This window comes from Pseudonaja textilis, chromosome 2, assembly GCF_049901715.1.
Source record: "Pseudonaja textilis isolate UNSWEBS1 chromosome 2, rPseTex1.2, whole genome shotgun sequence".
In the NCBI taxonomy this organism is placed as follows: Eukaryota; Metazoa; Chordata; class Lepidosauria; order Squamata; family Elapidae; genus Pseudonaja; species Pseudonaja textilis.
In genome coordinates this window covers 9383806-9403644 of record NC_141991.1, presented here as the reverse complement: position 1 = coordinate 9403644, position 19839 = coordinate 9383806, and the positions used below count along the sequence as shown (strand labels likewise).

General features: G+C 38.1%; 1 protein-coding gene and 1 long non-coding RNA gene across 3 annotated transcripts in view; both read left to right on the top strand.

Moving 5' to 3' along the window:
- The first annotated feature begins 691 nt into the window (after positions 1–691).
- LOC148126689 (uncharacterized) lies at positions 692–3050 on the top strand. Its single transcript, XR_015742491.1, has 3 exons — positions 692–1097; positions 1885–2176; positions 2809–3050. It is a non-coding gene; the product is annotated as an uncharacterized LOC148126689 (long non-coding RNA).
- Positions 3051–3338: 288 nt separating this feature from the next.
- Positions 3339–19839, top strand: part of LOC113450709 (vomeronasal type-2 receptor 26-like) — a 92958-nt gene continuing 76457 nt past the window's right edge. For both annotated transcript variants that reach the window (XR_015742466.1, XM_087928389.1), the window contains exons 1-3: positions 3339–3603; positions 4705–4917; positions 9749–9875. Coding sequence is in view for 1 of the 2 variants with exons in the window: in XM_087928389.1 (XP_087784515.1) it covers positions 4801–4917; positions 9749–9875 (244 nt within the window). In the remaining variant the exon portion in view is untranslated. The remainder of the gene's footprint in view (positions 3604–4704; positions 4918–9748; positions 9876–19839) is intronic.

Sequence of the window (19839 nt, the reverse complement as noted above, 5' to 3'; positions counted from 1 at the left end):
TAAACTTTGTATGGGACAAAGTTTAACCTTACTTCAGATTTTCTTTCTGGACTGTCTTGTGATTTTCTATGAGTAAAATTTTATTTACTATCAGTTTGGACTTGGCAGGCAGGACGTGTTGGAATGCCAAGAATATTATCAGTTCCAAAGAATTAACTCTGTGGAGTCCGAGCCAGCTTGCCTGCCTGTGTTTGTGTGAGTTTGTACTCTTTCATCTTTTGGGAAAGAGGAAAGGTGAGACAGAACAGTTTTATATCAATTAGGAATGAGAACACAAACAGTGCTGAGAAAAAACATATTCTATCCACTCTAGAGATCATGATGAAGGATAGCAGAAGGTGTTAAATTATCTTTTTCCAGCATCTCTTTCTGCACATGTCCTGATAGAGAGTACCAAAACTACTACAGAACGGTGCCCCCCTGGGTGTATCTGTGATTTTTGACTTATATATATTTCTCTAGCTGTCCCTCTGCATATGAAGCCCTGGAATAACTTCTGGATCCTAAGGGAATAATTTGCTTCTCATTGTAATTATCACAATCCCAGTCTCTGAGACCTCTTTTGCTACTCCTCCAGTGATTACCTTTGGTGGATACATCAGAATGAAGGAACAGGGAAGGGATCTTGCATGAGAAAAAAATAAAAATAGTGAGCAATGCTTCTTGTGCCACATGTTCCGAGACAGTCAGTGTCTGTGCTGTTGAATGTCTCTTTCTCTTCTTTCCAAGTGAAGGTTGGTTTATCTATGTCAGAATCAGAAGAGCACTGCTATTTCCATCTTTCCATCTCCATAAAAGTGAAAGTGCTTTTAATCTTTCTAACCCTTCCTGTTGTTCTTCTTTAAAAACGAGAAAGGAATCCATTCAGCCCCCTGAATTATGTACCTCCTTCATGTGTTTCTGATGCTGCTAATATTGCAGCCAATCTCTGGGAAGCTTAGAATGAAGTGCCCACTCAGTTTGGAGAGCAAAGGTGAAAAAAAACCATGGAGCTACTACCGGCCAGGAGACCATCTTGTTAGTATGATCATCAGTGCAACAACAATATCGCATGTAACATTGACTTTCAATACGGCTCCTTCTAGTCTATCTCAATCGTAAGTCACTCAGTGTGATACAATTACATCCCATTCATTTGCAGTTCTAACAGTCTTCTTTTCTGCTTTCTTCTTAATTTAGGTTTCAGATGTGCGTGCATGTTGATCTGGTCTCTGGGTGTTATGTGAATTTCATTGTATGTATACTGTGTATATACGTACAATGACAATAAAGAATTCAATTCAATTCAGATGTATTTCTAATTTTTGAATCTTCCTTTTTTTGTCTTATTTTGTAGAAGAGACTCACATCCAAACATGAGGCATTAAAAAACCTGGAAAAGTCCAGATTTTTCTTCTTCTTATCTAATGCTCAAGTTCATCACCTGACTCCTGATTTTTGTTTAAAGTAGTGATTGAAATGGTTGTATTTGCCCCAGTCTAACCTGTTTTGACATATTTATAACTATTCATTTATATTCAATGCCTAATCCTCATAGGAATTCATGACATTTTTTTTTTAAGAATTGCTTTACTGGATTACTTATCAAAATCCCTTTTCCTCTTATGGTAGTTCTCTTTGAATAATTGAATTATTTTGCAATCCACATACTGGGATGATGTAAATCAGTACTGCTACAAATAATGATATATTTCTGATTCTTAAAAATGGTGAAGGACTATATTTTATCTTCTCAATACTCACGAATATTCAGTGGTGATGGGTGACTGTCATTTGCTTCTGATTTTCAATTAGTACTGAATTAAGATTTAATAGGATTTGGAGACAAATGGAAATAAAATGAAGTATTTTGATGATGATGATAAAATTAATATTATTTTACAGTAGTTTAACTTTTGATCTGTCAAGAATCATACGCTTCGTTTTTGCCATTCAAGAGGTCAATAAGAAACCCCAGTTCCTACACAATCTCACACTTGGCTACAACATCCATGACAACTCTTTGAGCACCATTGGCACTTCAGAGGCCTTGGTGGACATGCTCTCTGTTGGAGAAGCCAATGTTCCCAACTACAGCTGTGGAAGGAAGGACAACCTTTTAGTTCTTCTTGATGGAGCCGATAGTGACGTCTCCATTCAGATGTCAACATTAGTAGCCACCTACAAAGTCCCACAGGTTTGTGTCTGTGTTTTCCTATCTGTGCATATGTGGATCTGATAGCAGTAAATAGTAATGGTGATACAGAAATATGAAGGTTAAAGTCTTGTAAATCAAAGAGAATGGAATATAATGGACCAATATGAGATGATACGAATGCATGAGTATAAAAGATGGTTGTAAATATGTATATAATTGTAAATAAATCTATATAAATGTACAAATAGAAATAATATGCAGCTATCATTATACGAATAACTTAACGGAAAAAGGAAATTAACTGTTATGCCTATCTCTATACTATAGCTTGTATGACTAAAATGATGGCCAAGAAAGTTGCACTGTGTTCAATTGTTTTTAATGTTTATTCAATAAAATTTATTTTTAATTTTTAAAAAAATGTAAAAAAAAAAATTTAAAAATTTATTTAAAAAAATCAATAAATATGATTTGCATTCTTCTTTTTGCTTAATTTGACCCTTTTTTTAATGTGCTTATTAATATTTTCTGTTTTATATTTTGTATAGCTCATAATTATGTATTTAACTATTCTAATGTGTGCTCAAGAATCAAGATTTATTTATTAAAATAATATTTTAAATCTTGATCTAACCCCTAATATAACCAAGCTTTCTTCATTGTGTTTTCAGATAAGTAGTAGAATGTCTTCAGCAGACCTGAGTGATAAAAGTCAATTCCCCTTTTTCTATCGTATGTTCACCAAACTAGGGTTCCATTATCCAAGAATTGTCCAACTGCTCCTCCATTTCAGATGGATCTTGATCGGTCTCCTTGCTTCAGACACAGAGGAAGGAGATCATTTCTTGAGGACATTTACTTCTTTGCTTTTCAGGAATGGAATTTGTGTCGTAATATCTCAACGATTATCAACCAATAAACATATAGAATCCTTCAGGAGTGCCATCTCTAAGTGGAGACAAGTCAATGTCTTTGTTTACTACAGGGAATACACTCCCTTTTTGGACAGAATTATCCCTCTGTATTTAATAATTGAATATTTTAGAGGACCCATTAAAGGGAAAATCTGGATCATCACAGTCTTGGGGGAATATCAGATGGGAAGGCACAGACTTTTCACATACGTCCATAGTGTTTTGACCTTTAATTTTCAGGGGAAAAAAAGGCCAGCAGATGTTGACTTTGAACCCAATTTGTTTGTGGAACGCCACTTGGAATATAAGACCTTTAACTGCTTTTTTTCAAAGCAGGTCTTTTCTGTCAAAGGCCGGAGAAGATGCACCCAGAAAGGGCCATTGGAGACCCAAAAGAAAAGGAGGAGGATCTTGATTCAAAATGAGCACCATATTTATGCTCTCATTAAGACTCTGTCCCATGCCCTGAATGCGGCATATTCCTCCAGATCTAGGTGGAGAAGGAAGGAAATAGAAAAAAGATTGGGAGTTCCCATACTTCAGCCATGGCAGGTATGAGGTTTCAGCGAGGGTCCATCAAATTTAGTTCTGATTGAGAAAGAATCTAAGGGAGAAAGAAGATAACCATTTTATCCACCGTGTACTACAAAAAGCAACAGGTTTGGCCAATGTAATCACTTGGGGCATATTGTGCAAAAGAAATTGCACTATTGTGCAAAAGAAATTGCACTATGACCATTATATTTTGAAATTAAACAATATTTATTTTTAAAATGAGAATAAAAGACTCATTACAAGAAAAAAACCCTGCCATTAGGAAAGATTGGAGGCAAAAGGAGAAGGGAATGGCAGACAATCAAACGGTTAGTTAATGTCATTGATAGAATGAACATGAGTTTGAGCAAAGTTGGGGGGGTCAATGGAAGATGGGGCCGTGAGAAACTTCAGAGTCAGTTTTCACCAGATTTGTGCCGATATGATATATCCAATAAAGCTATTCTTTGAGGAAGTCACCTGCCTCAGAATCTTGCTTGCTATGGAACTATTACTTGGAACCCTGACACTGTGTTTTATTTTCTTGATAATGGAGTCACAATTAAGCAACTGAACAATATCTATCTATCTATCGATCAATCGATAGATAGATAGATAGATAGATAGATAGATAGATAGATGATAGATAGATAAAACAATCCTAAAAATATGAGTTCCAGGTATAGCCATAAAAGAAGAGACAGGCATCACAATCTCTGGAACTTAAACTATATTATCCACTTAGCTTTTGTTAGTCTCTGCTAACATCGTTAGCTACTGACAAGGTTAGCAGAGGCTAACAAAAGCTAAGTGGACATGATGTCTGTCTGTCTATCTGTCTGTCTGTCTGTCTGTCTGTCTGTCTGTCTGTCTGTCTGTCTGTCTGTCTCAATAGATAGATATAGATATATAGATACAGATATATAGTCAACATATGATTGAAAACTTTTGTAGAACCTTTATTTTTCACTTTAAAGATAGTGGACAAGCTTGTTCTCCCATTCCCCATTTTTAAGTTAGACAATTGTAGAAGAAAGATCAAATCTGAAAAGGCCACATGGTAAAGAAATTTTTAAAAAATCTGTTTTTTTTTTAAATCCCTGATGATTTCCATTCCAGTTTCATCCATTCCTGGAGAAGAATGAATTTTACAATTTTTCCTGGAAGGATCTCTACTTGGACAAAAATGGAGATATTACAGCAGACCCGAATATCATGAGCTGGGTGGTTCTCCCCAACAAGAATCCCATCACAGAGCAACTGGGAAGTTTTGAAAGAGAGAGACTTATAATCAACCAAGATGCTCTTTCACGGCTAAAGTTGCTCAACAAGGTGGGGAAAATATTGGTATCTCTTCACTGTTTTCAAAAGATTTAGGGTCCATTTCAAAAGTTTTAATTCTCATTACCAAATTGGATGACCTTCACTGAGAATTGAATGTGACAAGTAGAACCCTTGTAGCTTTCTTAAAAGGCTTGATGGCTTCAGTACTAGATGCCATCAATAAAACATTTTATAGTAATTCTTTTTATAAGCTATTGACAATGTTAATTTGTAGTTTTTGGTCCATAATTTTTCTCCATCATTAATTCTATACTACGAACGATATTCTTTGCCAAGCTATCATGGGCCCTTTTACTGTCTCTTCCTCCAGCTCCACTCTTAGTAAATAATTATACAATCTTGTTATAAGTTTTTCTTCTTTACATATCAGAATTTGACCTAATGGTTGTAATTCCTTTTCAATTCCATGTTCCTCTAAATCCTTTCAATATCTCATCTGAACACAATTTTAAAATGATTCAGCCTTGTCCATCATGAGATGCTGGGTGACTATATTTTAAGACAATGATCCTATCCCTTTCCTATCCGCTCTGCAATTTAATATCTCTGTAAAACCGGTGAATCTTTTAAGTGCTGGGGATTATAGTGCTAATAGCCTTAATTTTTTCTTGTTCCTTGTCCTCAAATAGCAAATAAGGAGGCAATTTCTATTGCCAGGGCCCAAGTTTAGATTTGTACTTAATTAGATCAAATTGACTCAAGACTGGATGGATGGCTTTTGGTCCCAATTGGAATTAGAATTGAGGTTGTCCCAAACATGCCTTTTAGGTATACTATCAGAGGTTCTTGACCAAGCGATCACATATTTAGTATTACACATATTGACGGCAGCAAGGATTACATATGCTAAATATGTAAGAGTACTACACTCCTCTGCTCGCAACAAAATACCCTATATCACCAGGCTTGAGATTCTGGGCTTGGACAACCATTATCTGCTACAATGTCCTACCAGTCAATGACTATTTCAGCTTCAACCACAACAATACATGAGCACACAACAGATACAAACTCAATGTTAACCGATCCAAACCGATCCAGAAAGTATGACTTCAGTCACAGAGTGGTCAATGCCTGGAATGCACTACCTGACCCTGTTGTTACATCCTCTAACCCCCACTCCTTTAACCTCAAACTAACCACTATTGACCTCACTCCATTCCTAAGAGGTCTGTAAGGGGCGTGCATAAGTGCACCATCATGTCTACTATCCCTGTCCTATTGTCCCCATTTATTCGTACCTATTTCCTGTATTCTTACTCATGTTTATACTTATATATATTACCTTGAAAGCAATTGACAAATCAAATAATAAAATAAATAAAATAAAATAAAATAAATACTGGAAAAATATGAATACTCCACCAGATGAGGTTAAAATTAAGAAAATTTGGGACTGTGTTGAAATGGATAGATTAACTTTAAAAATTAAATTAATGATTCAGAATACTTTCGGATATGGAATAAATTCTATGAACGGATAGAGAAAAGAGGTAGAAATTAGAGAAAGTAAGATTATGAAGGTTAATATTGAAAGTAAAAAGGTAGACAAATATCAATGTAGTAATTGATAAAAATGTAACTAACATAAGAAGAAACCTAGATCAGCTCTTTTGGTTATACTATTAGTACTGTTATTATACCATTACTATTGCTATTAGTTTGTATATTGAGATTTATTACCAATGTATGTTGGTTGTGTTTTATTTGTAAATAATGCTCTGCCAATGCACTGTTATTCAAACATGTATATGAATGAAAATTTATAAAAATAAATAAAATAAAAAAGAATTGAGGTTGTCCCGGTTGGGGATAGAGACCCTTAAAAGGGAGGGTCCATATTTTGTGATGCTTTGAAACAGAGGTCACCAAACTTTTGGACCTCAGGGACCACCAAACTTATAATTTTAGATCCCAGGGACCACTAACTGGTTCTGTGGGCATGACCTAATTTGTGGGTGTGGCTTGCTGGTCATTTGACTGGCATGCTTGTATGTAAAAATTATAAATATTTATATAAATATTGAAATTTTTATTTAAAAAGAGCTACTTTTACCCAAAAACAGGCAAAGCAGGCAGGCAGATTGAGTTGCTCACAGAATCACAGATTCATTCAGAAATCTATCTATCTGCCCTCGGCTAGCTCAGTCTATCATATAAAATTTGCTTGTAAGCAAACTCAAAAAATTAACTCACAAAACACCATGTATGTAAATATTGAATATTTTTTATTTTAAAAAGCAGCTTTTATTCAAAATCAGGCAAAGCAGGCAGATTGAGTTGCACACAGAATCATTGAGTGATCTATCTATCTGCCATTGGCTAGCTCAATCTCTCAAATTTTCTTGCCGTGAGTCTGCACTGAATTTGCTTACAAGCAAACCTTCAGTACTAAGGGAGGTTCAGCTGTGCTTAGCTAGAAAACAAGAAATCCAACCATTTTCCTGGCTAATCTAAATCTCCCAGCACAGCAGAACCAATGATGGTTGGAAAAAGGAAAAATAGCAACTTAGCAGACAAGTTTGCCGGGTAAGGAGTGAGCGGGCAGGGAGGGTTCCCATGGGCCATATGGGCTGAGCAGCCTTGTATTTCTGTGCAGCCTGGATTAATTGCTTTTGGGGGGGTGTTCTGGAGGTGAGATTTCTCTGTGGCCCACCAACATTTTCTCATGGCCCACCAGTGGGCCACAGCCCACCAGTTGGCGACTGCTGCTTTAAAGCATCCCAGACTTGACCACTATTATCCATGCCTTTTTCACTCCATTGGAATAATGCAATAGGCCAGGGCATATGCTGGCATGCCAGGTCCATGGCATGCCAGCAACCAGGCCAGGCAAACAAGGGAAGCCCCATCCATGGGATGCAGGCAGCATGAAAAACCCTGCCCCCTCTGGTCTGCAGAAAAACCTTACTCCATGGAACCAGTACCTGATGCCCAAAAGTTTGGGGCCCCCTGTAATAAGCCTTCTGCGCCTAGGAAGGAGAACCCAGGCTTTCAGGCTACATGAAATCATAATGATTGGTCTAATATGAAATAATGCCCTGACCAAAAAAAATATGAACCATTGAAACAAGTCTTTGATCTAAAGAGAAATCCTTCCTTATATCAGAATCAATGAGTGATAATTTGAAAAATATTCTATTTAGATTTGACCTTTGGCTTGAACATAGCAGAGGTGGGTAGTCAGCAGTTTCTGACCAGTTCTGGAGAACCAGTAGTGGAAATTTTGAGTAGTCCAGAGAACTGGAAAATATCACCTCTGACTGGATCGATATATTCTCTACCTCCCAAGTCCCAGCTGATCGGGAGGTTGTCCTGCATAGGAAAATGGAGCTGGAAAGTGTGTTAGTGGGGTTGGGAGGGGATGGGGATTTTGCAGTAGCCTTCCCCCAGGAGTGGGGAGGGAATGGAGATTTTACAGTATCCTTCCCCTGCCATGCCCACCAAGCCATGCACACAGAACCAATAGTAAAATAATTTTAATCCCACCACTGGAATGAAGGTACTTCATCAATAATGCTTTGAATGCAATTGTTTATCTTGATTGATAGCTATCTTAAGTCTTCTTTGGCAAAAAGAATGCTCCAAGTTTACCTAATAATAAATATGAGTCTACCTTTCCATGCCAGTTGGTGTCAATTAATTGTAGTTTTTCAAACGGAAGGACCTTGTCTTGGAAACCTAGCTGGGCCTTAGAAATATCCCTTTCTGACAGAGTTCATTCTCATAGCCCAGGGGTCTGAAACTAAAACATTCAAAGAGCCATTTGAACCTGTTTCCCACAGAAAAGCAAACACTGGGAGCCAATAATTTAACAACCAGTGTGACTGGGTGGGCATGGCCAACTCAACATCACACACTCCCACCCAGTCACCTCCTGTGCTGGAATATGGAGCAAGTCTCCATCCCCCACCATCACCCTTACCTTCTCAGGCTGGGCAAGGAGTGACAGGGAGGGGAGGGGCAGGGCCAGCCAGGGTTGGGATCAGTCAACAGGGAGCCTTACCAGAGGGCTGAAAAAGCCGCATGTGGCTCCAGAGCTGCAGGTTGCAGACTCCTGTCATCACCCATCTCCTGCAGCAGAAGTTGCCCGATCAACCCTTTTTCAGGGCTGCATTCTCATGACCTCACTTCTATCTCATCTCAATACAGTTCTAGAAACTATTAGACAGTCAGTTTTAGTCTGATTTCACCAGTACTGCAGCTCTATACATTTAACAAATAAATATACAAATAAACAAACAACACTTCATGTTCCTATTTAAAGTTGAGACTCCTAATTTGTAAAGAATTGGGAGACTGTTTAAGACTACAGTAATTTCAAAGGGGGAATTGCTTTGTGATGTTTTACATAGTCCAGAAGATTCCTGAGCAGATCCTACTGGTCAGAAGTTTCTTTCTTCATTACATTTTATTCTATTTGAATAAATAATAGAATAAAAATTTAATAAATTAATATCAGCAGATCATAATATTTTAAAATACAGATACACTGTAAGGAGAATGTAGGAATGCATGTTAATATAGTTATGAGGAGGAATCCATTGGTTGTTATTTAATGCTAGAATCTTTTCTCACCCTCATCCCCCTAGATGTTATCAAAGTAGAAAAATCCATGATTGCAATGTGTTCTACCAGAAGCAAAAAGGAGGAACTAAATGAAGATTCTGCAACTAGTTGTATCACTTACAATCTGGGACTAGTTAAAGATTTCCTATTTACCTAAGCGAAGACCAGAAACTATTTGGCTCTTGTTTATCTTGACTTCCATTTTCCATGAATGGTGAGTCCTAACGTGATTTCTTGCTATTCTGCTTAGTCTTTGCTGGAGTCCAAATGTGTGGAAAATTGCCCTCCTGGATTTGTCAAGCAAGCTCGGGAAGAACAACCAGTTTGCTGCTATGACTGCATTCCTTGTCCAGAGGGAACCATCTCCATGCAGGAAGGTAGGTGATACTAATGGAAAGAGTATTAGATTCGTACAGATCATTTTGATCAATGTGCATAATATTAATTACACACATATGCTTGACTATTTTGTTGTTTTTCTTTCCTTTCAACATGTCCAATTTCTTCCATAATTTGAGGTTTAAGAAAAAAGATCTTGAATTATAAGATAAGAAGAACAAGGACATGAATAGAATAGAATAGAAGGATAGGATAGGATAGGATAGAATAGAATAGAATAGAATAGAATAGAATAGAATAGAATAGAATAGAATAGAATAGAATAGAATTCTTTATTGGCCAAGTGTGATTGGACACACAAGAGATTTGTCTTACTGCAAACACTCTCAGTGTACATAAAAGAAAAGATACATTCGTCAAGAGTCAAGAATCATAAGGACATGTTGAATTGGGCAAGATTACTTTTGCTAGAGGAAATCTCTCTTTTACTTGTCAGTTTGGAAATGTCCCTTGTGTTTGCTTTCTTAGGGACATTTGACTTTTTTGATACTTGAGGAATGGCATCAGGTCAATGGTCACCCAAGCCATTTTTTACAGCACAGGCCAAAAAATAAAATAAAATACTTTATTGGTCAAGTGGACACACAAGAAATTTGTCTCATGTGGGATTGCTCTTGAAGATCACCTGGAATTTACAAATGGTCCAGAATGCAATAGCATGCACATGTTGGGTTTTCCTATATTTTATCATTATTATACCCTTCTGGTGTGAGCTGCACAGGCTCCCAGTTTCTTTCCAATTGTAATTTAATTTAACAGATTTAACTGATAATCAGAGTTGGAAGGGACCTTGTAGGTCATCTAGTCCAACCCCCTGCCCAAGCAGGAGACCCTACACCATTTCTGACAAATGGCAGTCCAATATCTTCTTGAAACTCTCAAGTGTTTGACAGATGCTGAGAATAGTTTGACAGATGCTGAGAAGGAACAGAGCCTGGGGGGGGGCTTTATTTATATGGCGGTGGCCTGGGACATAGGGCAGCAAAATACTCTATCAAGAAATCCAGCTCAGCCTCTTGGTTTAGGTTTAGGTGGGATACAAATTGGGGCAGGTTCTTGCAAATGAAGCCCAAAGACTGTCTCCTACTCCATCAAAACACTGAGAGGTTTTAGTGGGATTACAACTAACTTCATGGACTTCCGGTTTGTAGTGGGTTGATGTCATTCCTACATACACTAGTGCAGAGGTGGGCAACTATGGCCCCTTTATGACTTGTGGACTTCAACTCCCCAAATTCCTGAGCTAGCATGGCTTGCTCAGGAATTCTGGGAGTTGACAGTCCATAATTCATAAAAGGGCCATAGTTGCCACCCCTACTAGTGGTTAAATCAACTGATGGCCATTCACTATAATCCTGTACTATGGCTTGAGCTACAATTCTGTTGAAAATTTCCTTCCTTTGCCACTCATTTTGAAACCCCTACAATGCTTCCAAAATGCTTGTTGTTTACCAACCTGGACTTTAGGGGTGCTTCTACTGTGTACATTATACAAAATGTCTTTTCGCTCTGGAGCTGGATGGAGCAGAACCATCAAACCATTACTGGCCATCTCAGTGGAGGGGTCTTTTCTGTAATAATAGCTATCTTGAAATCACAGCATTTTAACAAATATCCATATACTGAAATTGTTGGGTAAGTCATCCTTCTGGAAGTGTCATTATTGCCAGTCCGCTCACACATGATTCCAAAACCTCTGAGCATTTCTCAGATTTTTATCATGTCTGCTTTGTCAACTCATAAAATATTTCTCTGGTCTTTTAAAAATTGCCAGCAGAAAGGGAAAGGGAAGTAGTACATCCCTTAAATGCTTTCATAGGTAATTTCTAGGCAACCGAAGTTTCTGGTGTGCAAGATTATAACTGCAGAGCAACTCTTGGCTATGGATGTGTCACATTGGAAAATATACATCCCGAGGGTGGTGGAAAACCAGGGTCAAGGCTGAAATGAGTGATGTGTCTCAGAGTCGGCTACACCCAGGTCATGTTCACTGTCATGTTCACTCCTAATAAATCTTCTTTAAGCTCTGAAAGATCTGGCTAGAGGCTCATGATTTAAATGGGGGTAAATACCAACATGCTTTGCCTGTCCCCTTTAGTGAATTACCATCCTATTCTGCCTGTAGTAGAAATGGTTAGGATGTTTCAGTACCAGAAACATAGCACAGGTTGATGGTGGGATAAAACCAGTGGTGGTATTCTACTGGTTCAGCTCAGTTGTGGTGTACCAGTAGCGCCAAAGATCAGTGAAGACTGAATCAGTTCTCTCTGAGGAGCTGCCATTGGGCCCTCCTGCCTGCCTGGGCTTCCATACTGACCTTTATTCCCTGCTTTTGGAGCGCAGCTGCATTGCACAGCACAGCAGATTGCCATGCATCAGCTGCTGAAGTGACAGGGAGCATGCAAGATTGCAGCAGGTGAGTCAGATGCATCTGCGCAAAATGTGTGTTTGGTGTGTGCATGTACACAAAGTGTGTGCACGTGCACAAAGCGTGCCCACCAAGTCACGCCCACCAAACTGGTGGTAAACTATTTTGAAATGGACCACTAGATAAAACCCATGATTGGAGCACAGAACTAGGTTATCATTTGTTCGAAAGAAACAGACTCAAATAACAGAGTTGGAGGTGGGGAGGTTGCATCCTATGTAAGGAATTACTGTATTACACCTCATAGAAATATACAATACTAGGGATGAAAGCCTTCTTGAAAGTATTTGGGTAAATATTACAGGAAAAGAAATGACTTTACTATTGGTATGTACTACAGGGCACTTAACCAGCTGGAGGAAATAGAAGAACCTCTTTGCTAATAAGTTAGCTGAGGTGTTCAGGAAACAAACCACTGTAGTAATGGGGGCATTAACTAACCTGACATCAACTGGGAAACAAACTCTGCAGGGAGTGTGAGATCAACTTTATCATTCAAAAGGTAGACAAGGGAACCAGAGGGACAGCTATACTGGACTTAATCCTTACCAATTGGGATGAAATGGTTGAGGAAGTAGAGTTATAGGAACTTTGGGGAGAGGTGACGATAGCTTATTTCTTGACAAGAGAGAAAAATATGGATTAGACACCTCAACCACCGAATAGATTTGCAATGCTGACTAACCATACCCCATATGTAATTCTCAATGGGAGCTAAAAGAAGTCTGAGAAACCCCAGAGGACAAATTGCTTCTCACTGTCATTATCAGCATTTTCATTTGCCTTAATTCCTCTACTTTTCCAGTGATGGCCTTTGATGTAAACATCAGACTAAAGAACAAGGAAGGGATCTTTTATCGAAAAGGATAAGCTGTGGACAAAAGTTCTGGACAGGCTCTTCAGTGTACTTTCCTTTACAGATAGTCTTGGTTTCTCTCTTTTTGAATAAAGAAAGCCACTGCATGTCTATCTTAGCCGGTGCTTTGAATTCCCCCTAGTGCTTTTTCGTTTTATTTTCAGCAGGAAAGATTGATTCAGCTCCTTCAATAATGGACCTTCTGCTTCTGCTGCTGCTGGTACAGCCAGTCGCTGAAGGAAGCTTAGAATAAAGTACCTCCTGTATTTCCAAGAACTAAGGTGAAAAAAAAACGTGGAGCTACTACAGGCCAGGAAACCCATCTCATTAGTATAGTTGTCACTGCAACAAAATTATCAGATATAATGTTGCCTTTCAACGTCCATATCATCAGTCTCAATAAGTAAGTCATCCATTCCCTCTGTTTGCAATTCTGTCTCCATTTTTTATTTCCTTGCTCTTATGTTACAGAATTGATCTAATTTCTTGGATTGGTTTGTTCATGTCTTATTATGTGGGAAGGGACTCAAATCCCAAAGATGGGACGAAAATTATTCAAAGAAGTTCAATTATTTCACTCTCTTCATCCAATCCTATTGGTCAGTTGAATTTGGTTTGGTTTAAGATATGATTGAGAGTAGTTGTAGACCCAGCCTGCTGCTTATTTTCATATATTTTAAATTGTTCATTTGTAAATCAAATTGCAGTCTTTATAATAATGAGAATTACTTGTTTGTTTAAGTTGCTTTTTCTGGAACACTTATATGAAATAGCCTCCTCTTTTTGTGATGGTTCTACTTTAGTGGTTGAATGAAGTTGACTCCTGCTTACTGGAGTGATGATGAAATTAGGTACTCCTGTATTTAATGGTTTATTTGTGATCCTTAACCCTGGTGGAGGACTATCTCCATCCATTTTCTCAACAAATCACAAATAGTAAATGATGATGGTGACTAATTTAGTGCCTGATTTGGATCAATGTGACTCAGTAGACTTATGGAGACAGAGCGGATTATATTGAAAAACCTGTTGTGGTGTTTCTATTGTTGGTGATGATAACAAAATACTTTTTTTTTTTACAGTACTGCTATCTTATGATGCATCAAAAAATTCCAGGCTTCATTTCAACTTTGAAGTGGTCAACAGGAGTCCCCCACTCCTCCACAATCTCACATTGGGCTATAATGTCCATGACAAATATTTTAACACATTTGACACTTCAGATGTCTTGCTGGACATGCTGTCCACTGGAGAAGCCAATGTTCCCATCTGCAGCTGTGGAAGGAAAGACAAGCTTTTTTAGCTCTTCTGGATGTCCTAAAGGGGACATCTCCTCCCAGGCGTCAACATTAGGAGGTCCCTACAAAGTCTCACAGGTTTGTATGGTGTGGTAATGTGAGTGTGGGTGGCCAGTGGTGTGAGCAAGAGATGCAGCTGTCTTTTCTATGGAATTCAAGAGCTGCTTCTCACCATGACATTGGAGGTGTCAAGGCTGGAAATTGGGATACTCAGTATGGAGGAAACAAGGATGCAAATACACATATCCTCTCATCACACCATTGTCATTGCTTTGGAGACTTCTACTGTACTTGTGATGAGTGAAAAGGCTTTCTGTTCCATCAAGGTCTTCTCTACAAAACTATGGGACAGTAGTGATGAGCCACCAGTATTCCATACATAATATCAGATTTATTTTATATATAAAATAAAAAGGACCTAGAAATTATAAATAAAAAAAGCAACTGTTTCTGCCTTTATAGATGTTAGATCAGCATTTGACATATTTATTTATTGTTATTTGATTTTGATTTGCTCAATCTTACAAGATAATAGGTATAAGAACAAACATACTTATGAACCACATGAAATGGATACATGCAAGAAAAATAAAGAAACAATAGGACAGGCATGGTGGCATGTTGGTGCACTAATATCGCCCCTACAGACCTCTTAGGAAAGGGTGAGGTCAATAATGAACAGTCTAAGGTTAAAGTTTTTGGGGTTTTAGGGGCGAAAACCACACAGTCAAATGAAGTGTTCCAGACATTGACCACTCTGTTGCTGAAGTTGTATTACCTGCAATCAAATTTGGTCATTAACCTTGAGTTTGTATCTATTGTGTGCTCTTGTATTGTTATGGTTAAGCTGATACTCGATGACTGAGCAGGACATTGCAATGTATGATTTTATATGCAATACTTAGTTTGGATAGAAAATAAGTAGTTTATGTTTTCTAGGTCTGAATTTCACATCTGTGGTGGGATATGGTATTCTGCAACAAGTACAGGAGTGTAGAACTTTTCTTGTGAAATATTTCTGGACTTTCTCAACTGTGTTAATATCAGATACGTAATGGGTTCAGACTGATGAGCTGTGTTAAGTATTGGTCTAGCAAATGTTTTGCAGTTAGTAGTGTGATGTTACCAGAGAAAAAGCTACATAGGATTAGGTTAACAACTCTTAATGCCTTCTTGGCTATGTAGTTGCAGTGGGCTCTAGCACTTAGATCATTAGAGATGAGAATTCCAGCAGGGTCCTTGACAGAGTTTGGATCTCAAGCAAGGTCTTGACTATTCAGCTTATATTTTATTTTCTGATTTTTGCCAATATGTAAGACAGAGCATTTATTTGTTGAGATTTGGAGATTTGCCATTTGTTTGACCACTCTGATACATAGTGAGGTCTTTGAAGGTAGCAGTATTGTCTGTGATGTTGAATAGCTTTACATCATCAGTGAAGAAGTACAGTTACTCTTAAGCATAGTCACAGAGGTCATTTATGTAGAGTATGAAAAGAGTTGGTCCTAGAACACTGCCTTGGGGGTTTACTGACAGGTACAGAATTTGTGAAGATGTTCCCAATTTGTTCATTTGTTGCTCTGTTTAGTGAGAATGCTTCTATCCAGTTATACGAGTCCAGAATGCCATGGCATTTTAGTCTTAGGAGTAGTTTGTCATATACCACTGAATCAAAGACTACAGAAATCTATGTGGTTGCGTCTATTACAACTTTGCCATGATCGAGGTTGACCTTAGTCCATATGTTTTGCAGTGTAGAGTTGCAGATTACAGGATAGTTTTCCTGAAACCAAATTGTTTATTAGAGAGTAGGTTGTTTGTCTCTAGTGGAGGATAATGGATGATTAATTGATTCCATGACTTTACAGGATGCAGCATGGGAGATTGGTCTGTAATTTTCCAACTAGGCTGAGGTCTCCTTTTGAAGATGGGAATGACCATAGGTTAGGCAAGGCTGGTCCTGAAGATTTTTCAAAGATTATGGCAAGAGGTTCTCTTTATGGCGTTTGATACTTTAAAAGTAGGCACATATTCAAGTCTGGTCCAATAGATAGAGATGGTTTCAGATTGCAAAGGGTTCTGAGTTTGTATTCCATTAGAAATTGAATTCAAACTATTGCAGAAGATGAGATCTGAGGCAGCTATTAAGTCTAGTATTTTTGGTAACTAGTTGTTCCAGTCCCAGGTTTGTTACAGCATTGTAGAAGGTTGCATGTATGGGTTCAGTTTACATTCATTTAGGGTCAGTTAATATGAGAGTGATTAAAGTCACAAGAAAAAATAAGCGTGTGGGCAGGATGTTGGCCATGTTAGTAGTGAATTTAGCTTGTTTACATGTATGATGTCATAGTGGGAGTCATAACATAGTAAGTCGAATGTGATATTGAGACAGTTCACAGACGATGGTCTCCAGGAAGAACAGCTCCTTAAAAGCCCAACTTGGATGTTTTAGATGTAAGGACTTTTTATAGAAGATAGCAACATTAAACCAGGGTCTTCAAACTTGACAACAGATTTAATACGTGTTGACTTCAACTCCCAAAATTCCTCCTCCAATCCTGTTAGCTGAGAGTTCTGGGAGTTGGAAGAATCTAAACTAAACTTGCCAAGTTTGAAGACCACTACATTAAACAAGAAATGAAGTCATGGAAAATTTAGTTGCCCTTAAAATGAATATAGACTGGCCAGCAGTGATCAATCCCTTCACAGAAAGCGATTGACCGAGATTGTGGTTTGGGCTCAATGGAACCATGAGAAGAAGGATCAAACCTTACTAATAACCAAATTTTTATTAAGTCTAGACATTAATGATCTACCAGGATTACTGAAGGATTATGATGTGCAGATGTCTAAGGCACTAAATAAGCATTGCAGCTGTCAAGGATCACGGCAGTTATTCCCGTGAAATCTTGAGTCTTGGAAAAACTTCCAAAACTTCAAAAGGATTTGTTGGGGTTAAAATGTCAACTACTGCCCAAGTGTAACAGACTCTGGGTTACATCATTCATTGTCAGCCCTTGACTCTGATTTCTCCCCCCACAGGTGTGTGCTGTAATTCACTTATTCTTGATGGGACAAATCCATAGCCAAGAGTCATCAATCATGCTCTCCAGTTAAAAATTTTATGCAGCAGAAACTTCAGTCACCTAATTACTATCTTTGAAAAACTATTTATGGAATGCACTTTCAGTTTGCAAGCTGCCGCACTGCTGCCACCTCCCTTTCTGTTGGCAACTCTAAGACCATAGAAATATTTTTATGAGTTGTTAATGTACCCTGTTATATACTGACAAAATATTATTGTCCTATTGCATGTTGGGTTGTATAACCTGTTGAAGACTTGCCCTCTTACCCCATAATAATTTTCTATATTAGTAAATCAAAATCAAGACTTCTGGTCTAAATGATTATGGTAAGTATTAAGAAAAGCAAATTAACACCTTTTCTTACCTTGGGTAGTTTTGTCATAAGCTGGATCTTGGCTTTCATCAAAGTAAACTTATTTAAAGAAAGGACATGAATGAATTTAACATTTTTTGTTAAAAACACAGCTTCAGAGCTCCATGTATATTAATATATTTAATGTTAAATTACCTGCAAGCTCTTATATTGAACTGATATTTGAGACTTAAGATATATATAAACTACTGATTCAATCCAATTTCAGCATCTCAGAAATATCTTGGGAGTGGATAAAAGGAGTTAGGTTTTTGCTCTCAAACATGATTTAAGGAATTCGCACAATTTGTTCTTTTTCTAAAATCGCCATATAATTGTTGGTGTAATTAAAAATATTAAACTGACAGACTCACCAAATAATGTTTATTTGAACAAAAAAATTCAATTGAAGATCTTTTCCATTGTACAATTGATTATCATGTGGAAGCCATGTTTTACTTGGAAGCTTTGAGGCTACCACATTCCAGTGCCTGGGAATTTGGGAGGGGGATTTCATAGAAATTGGAAGATAGACTCAACAACATTCTTTCTTAGAAGTCAAGGACAAAATGCCTGCACCTGGAGTGGAAAGAGTTTCTGGAGAATGTCTCAGTTGGAACAACTTATTTGATTGGTGGGTGCAGGGGATGGATCTTTGAATTTATTTTGAAGGGAAGAACCCAGAACTCTCAGATTAGGGTTTTTCCAGATGTATGATATGACAATTGGAACTTTTGAAATGCTTGTCTCAAGTTTATTGGGTTGGGTTGTTAGTTGAGCTGTCATTGGCATTATTATATAAGGGCTGTGGTCTCCTGTCTCTGTACAATAGAACAAAACCGGAATTTCTGCTGGTCCCGACCAGTATCAAAGCAGTGCAGACATGGCCATCTTCAGTAAGGTTGGCATGCTTAAACAGAGGAGCCTATAAAAGCAAAAAACGCCTAAATAATTTTGGGAAGCTTTTTAAGCAAGTTTTGAGCACCTAGACACGATGGTTAATTACTGCATAGATTTAATTAAGTCTCCCATATAATGAATAGAGTTGAATTTGTAGAGCTCAAAGACAGAAGATATAACATATCTATTACTTGGAATGTCAATTGCTTAACAAATGTAATAGATTTATGTATATAAATAATAATGCACTGCTCAAAAAATAAAGAACACAATATTCTTATTAAATACTTCATTTATTACATAGTTGAATGTGCTGACAAAATCACATAAAAATATCAATGGAAATCAAATTGTAACCCATGAGTCTGGATTTGGAGTTACACTCAAAATTAAAGTGGAAAAAACACTACAGGCTGATCCAACTTTGATGTAATGTCCTTAAAACAAGTCAAAATGAGGCTCAGTAGTGTGTGTGGCCTCCATGCCTGTATGACCTCCTACAATGCCTGGGCATGCTCCTGATGAGGGTGGGGATGGTCTCCTGAGGGATCTCCTCCCACACCTTGACTAAAGCATCCCCAACTCCTGGACAGTCTGGTGCAATGTGGTGTTGATGGATGGGCGAGACATCCCAGATATGCTCAATTGGATTCAGGTCTAGGGAATGGGTGAGTGATCCATAGCATCAATGCCTTCATCTTTCAGGGACTGCTGACACACTCCAGCCTGATGTCTAGCATTGTCTTGCATTGGAGGAACCCAGAATGACCTTAGCATATGGTCTCTAAGGGGGTCTGGGCACCTACGTGCCTAATGGCAGGTCAGGCTACTTCTGTTAAGCACATAGAGGGCTGTGTGGCCCCCTAAAAATGCCACCCCCACACCGACCCTTTTTCCTGCCAAACCAGTCATGCTGGAGGATGTTGCAGGCAACTTCAGAACGTTCTCCTTGGTGTCTCCAGACCCAGTCACATCTGTCACATGTGCTCAGTGTGAACCTGCTTTCATCTGTGAAGAGCTGG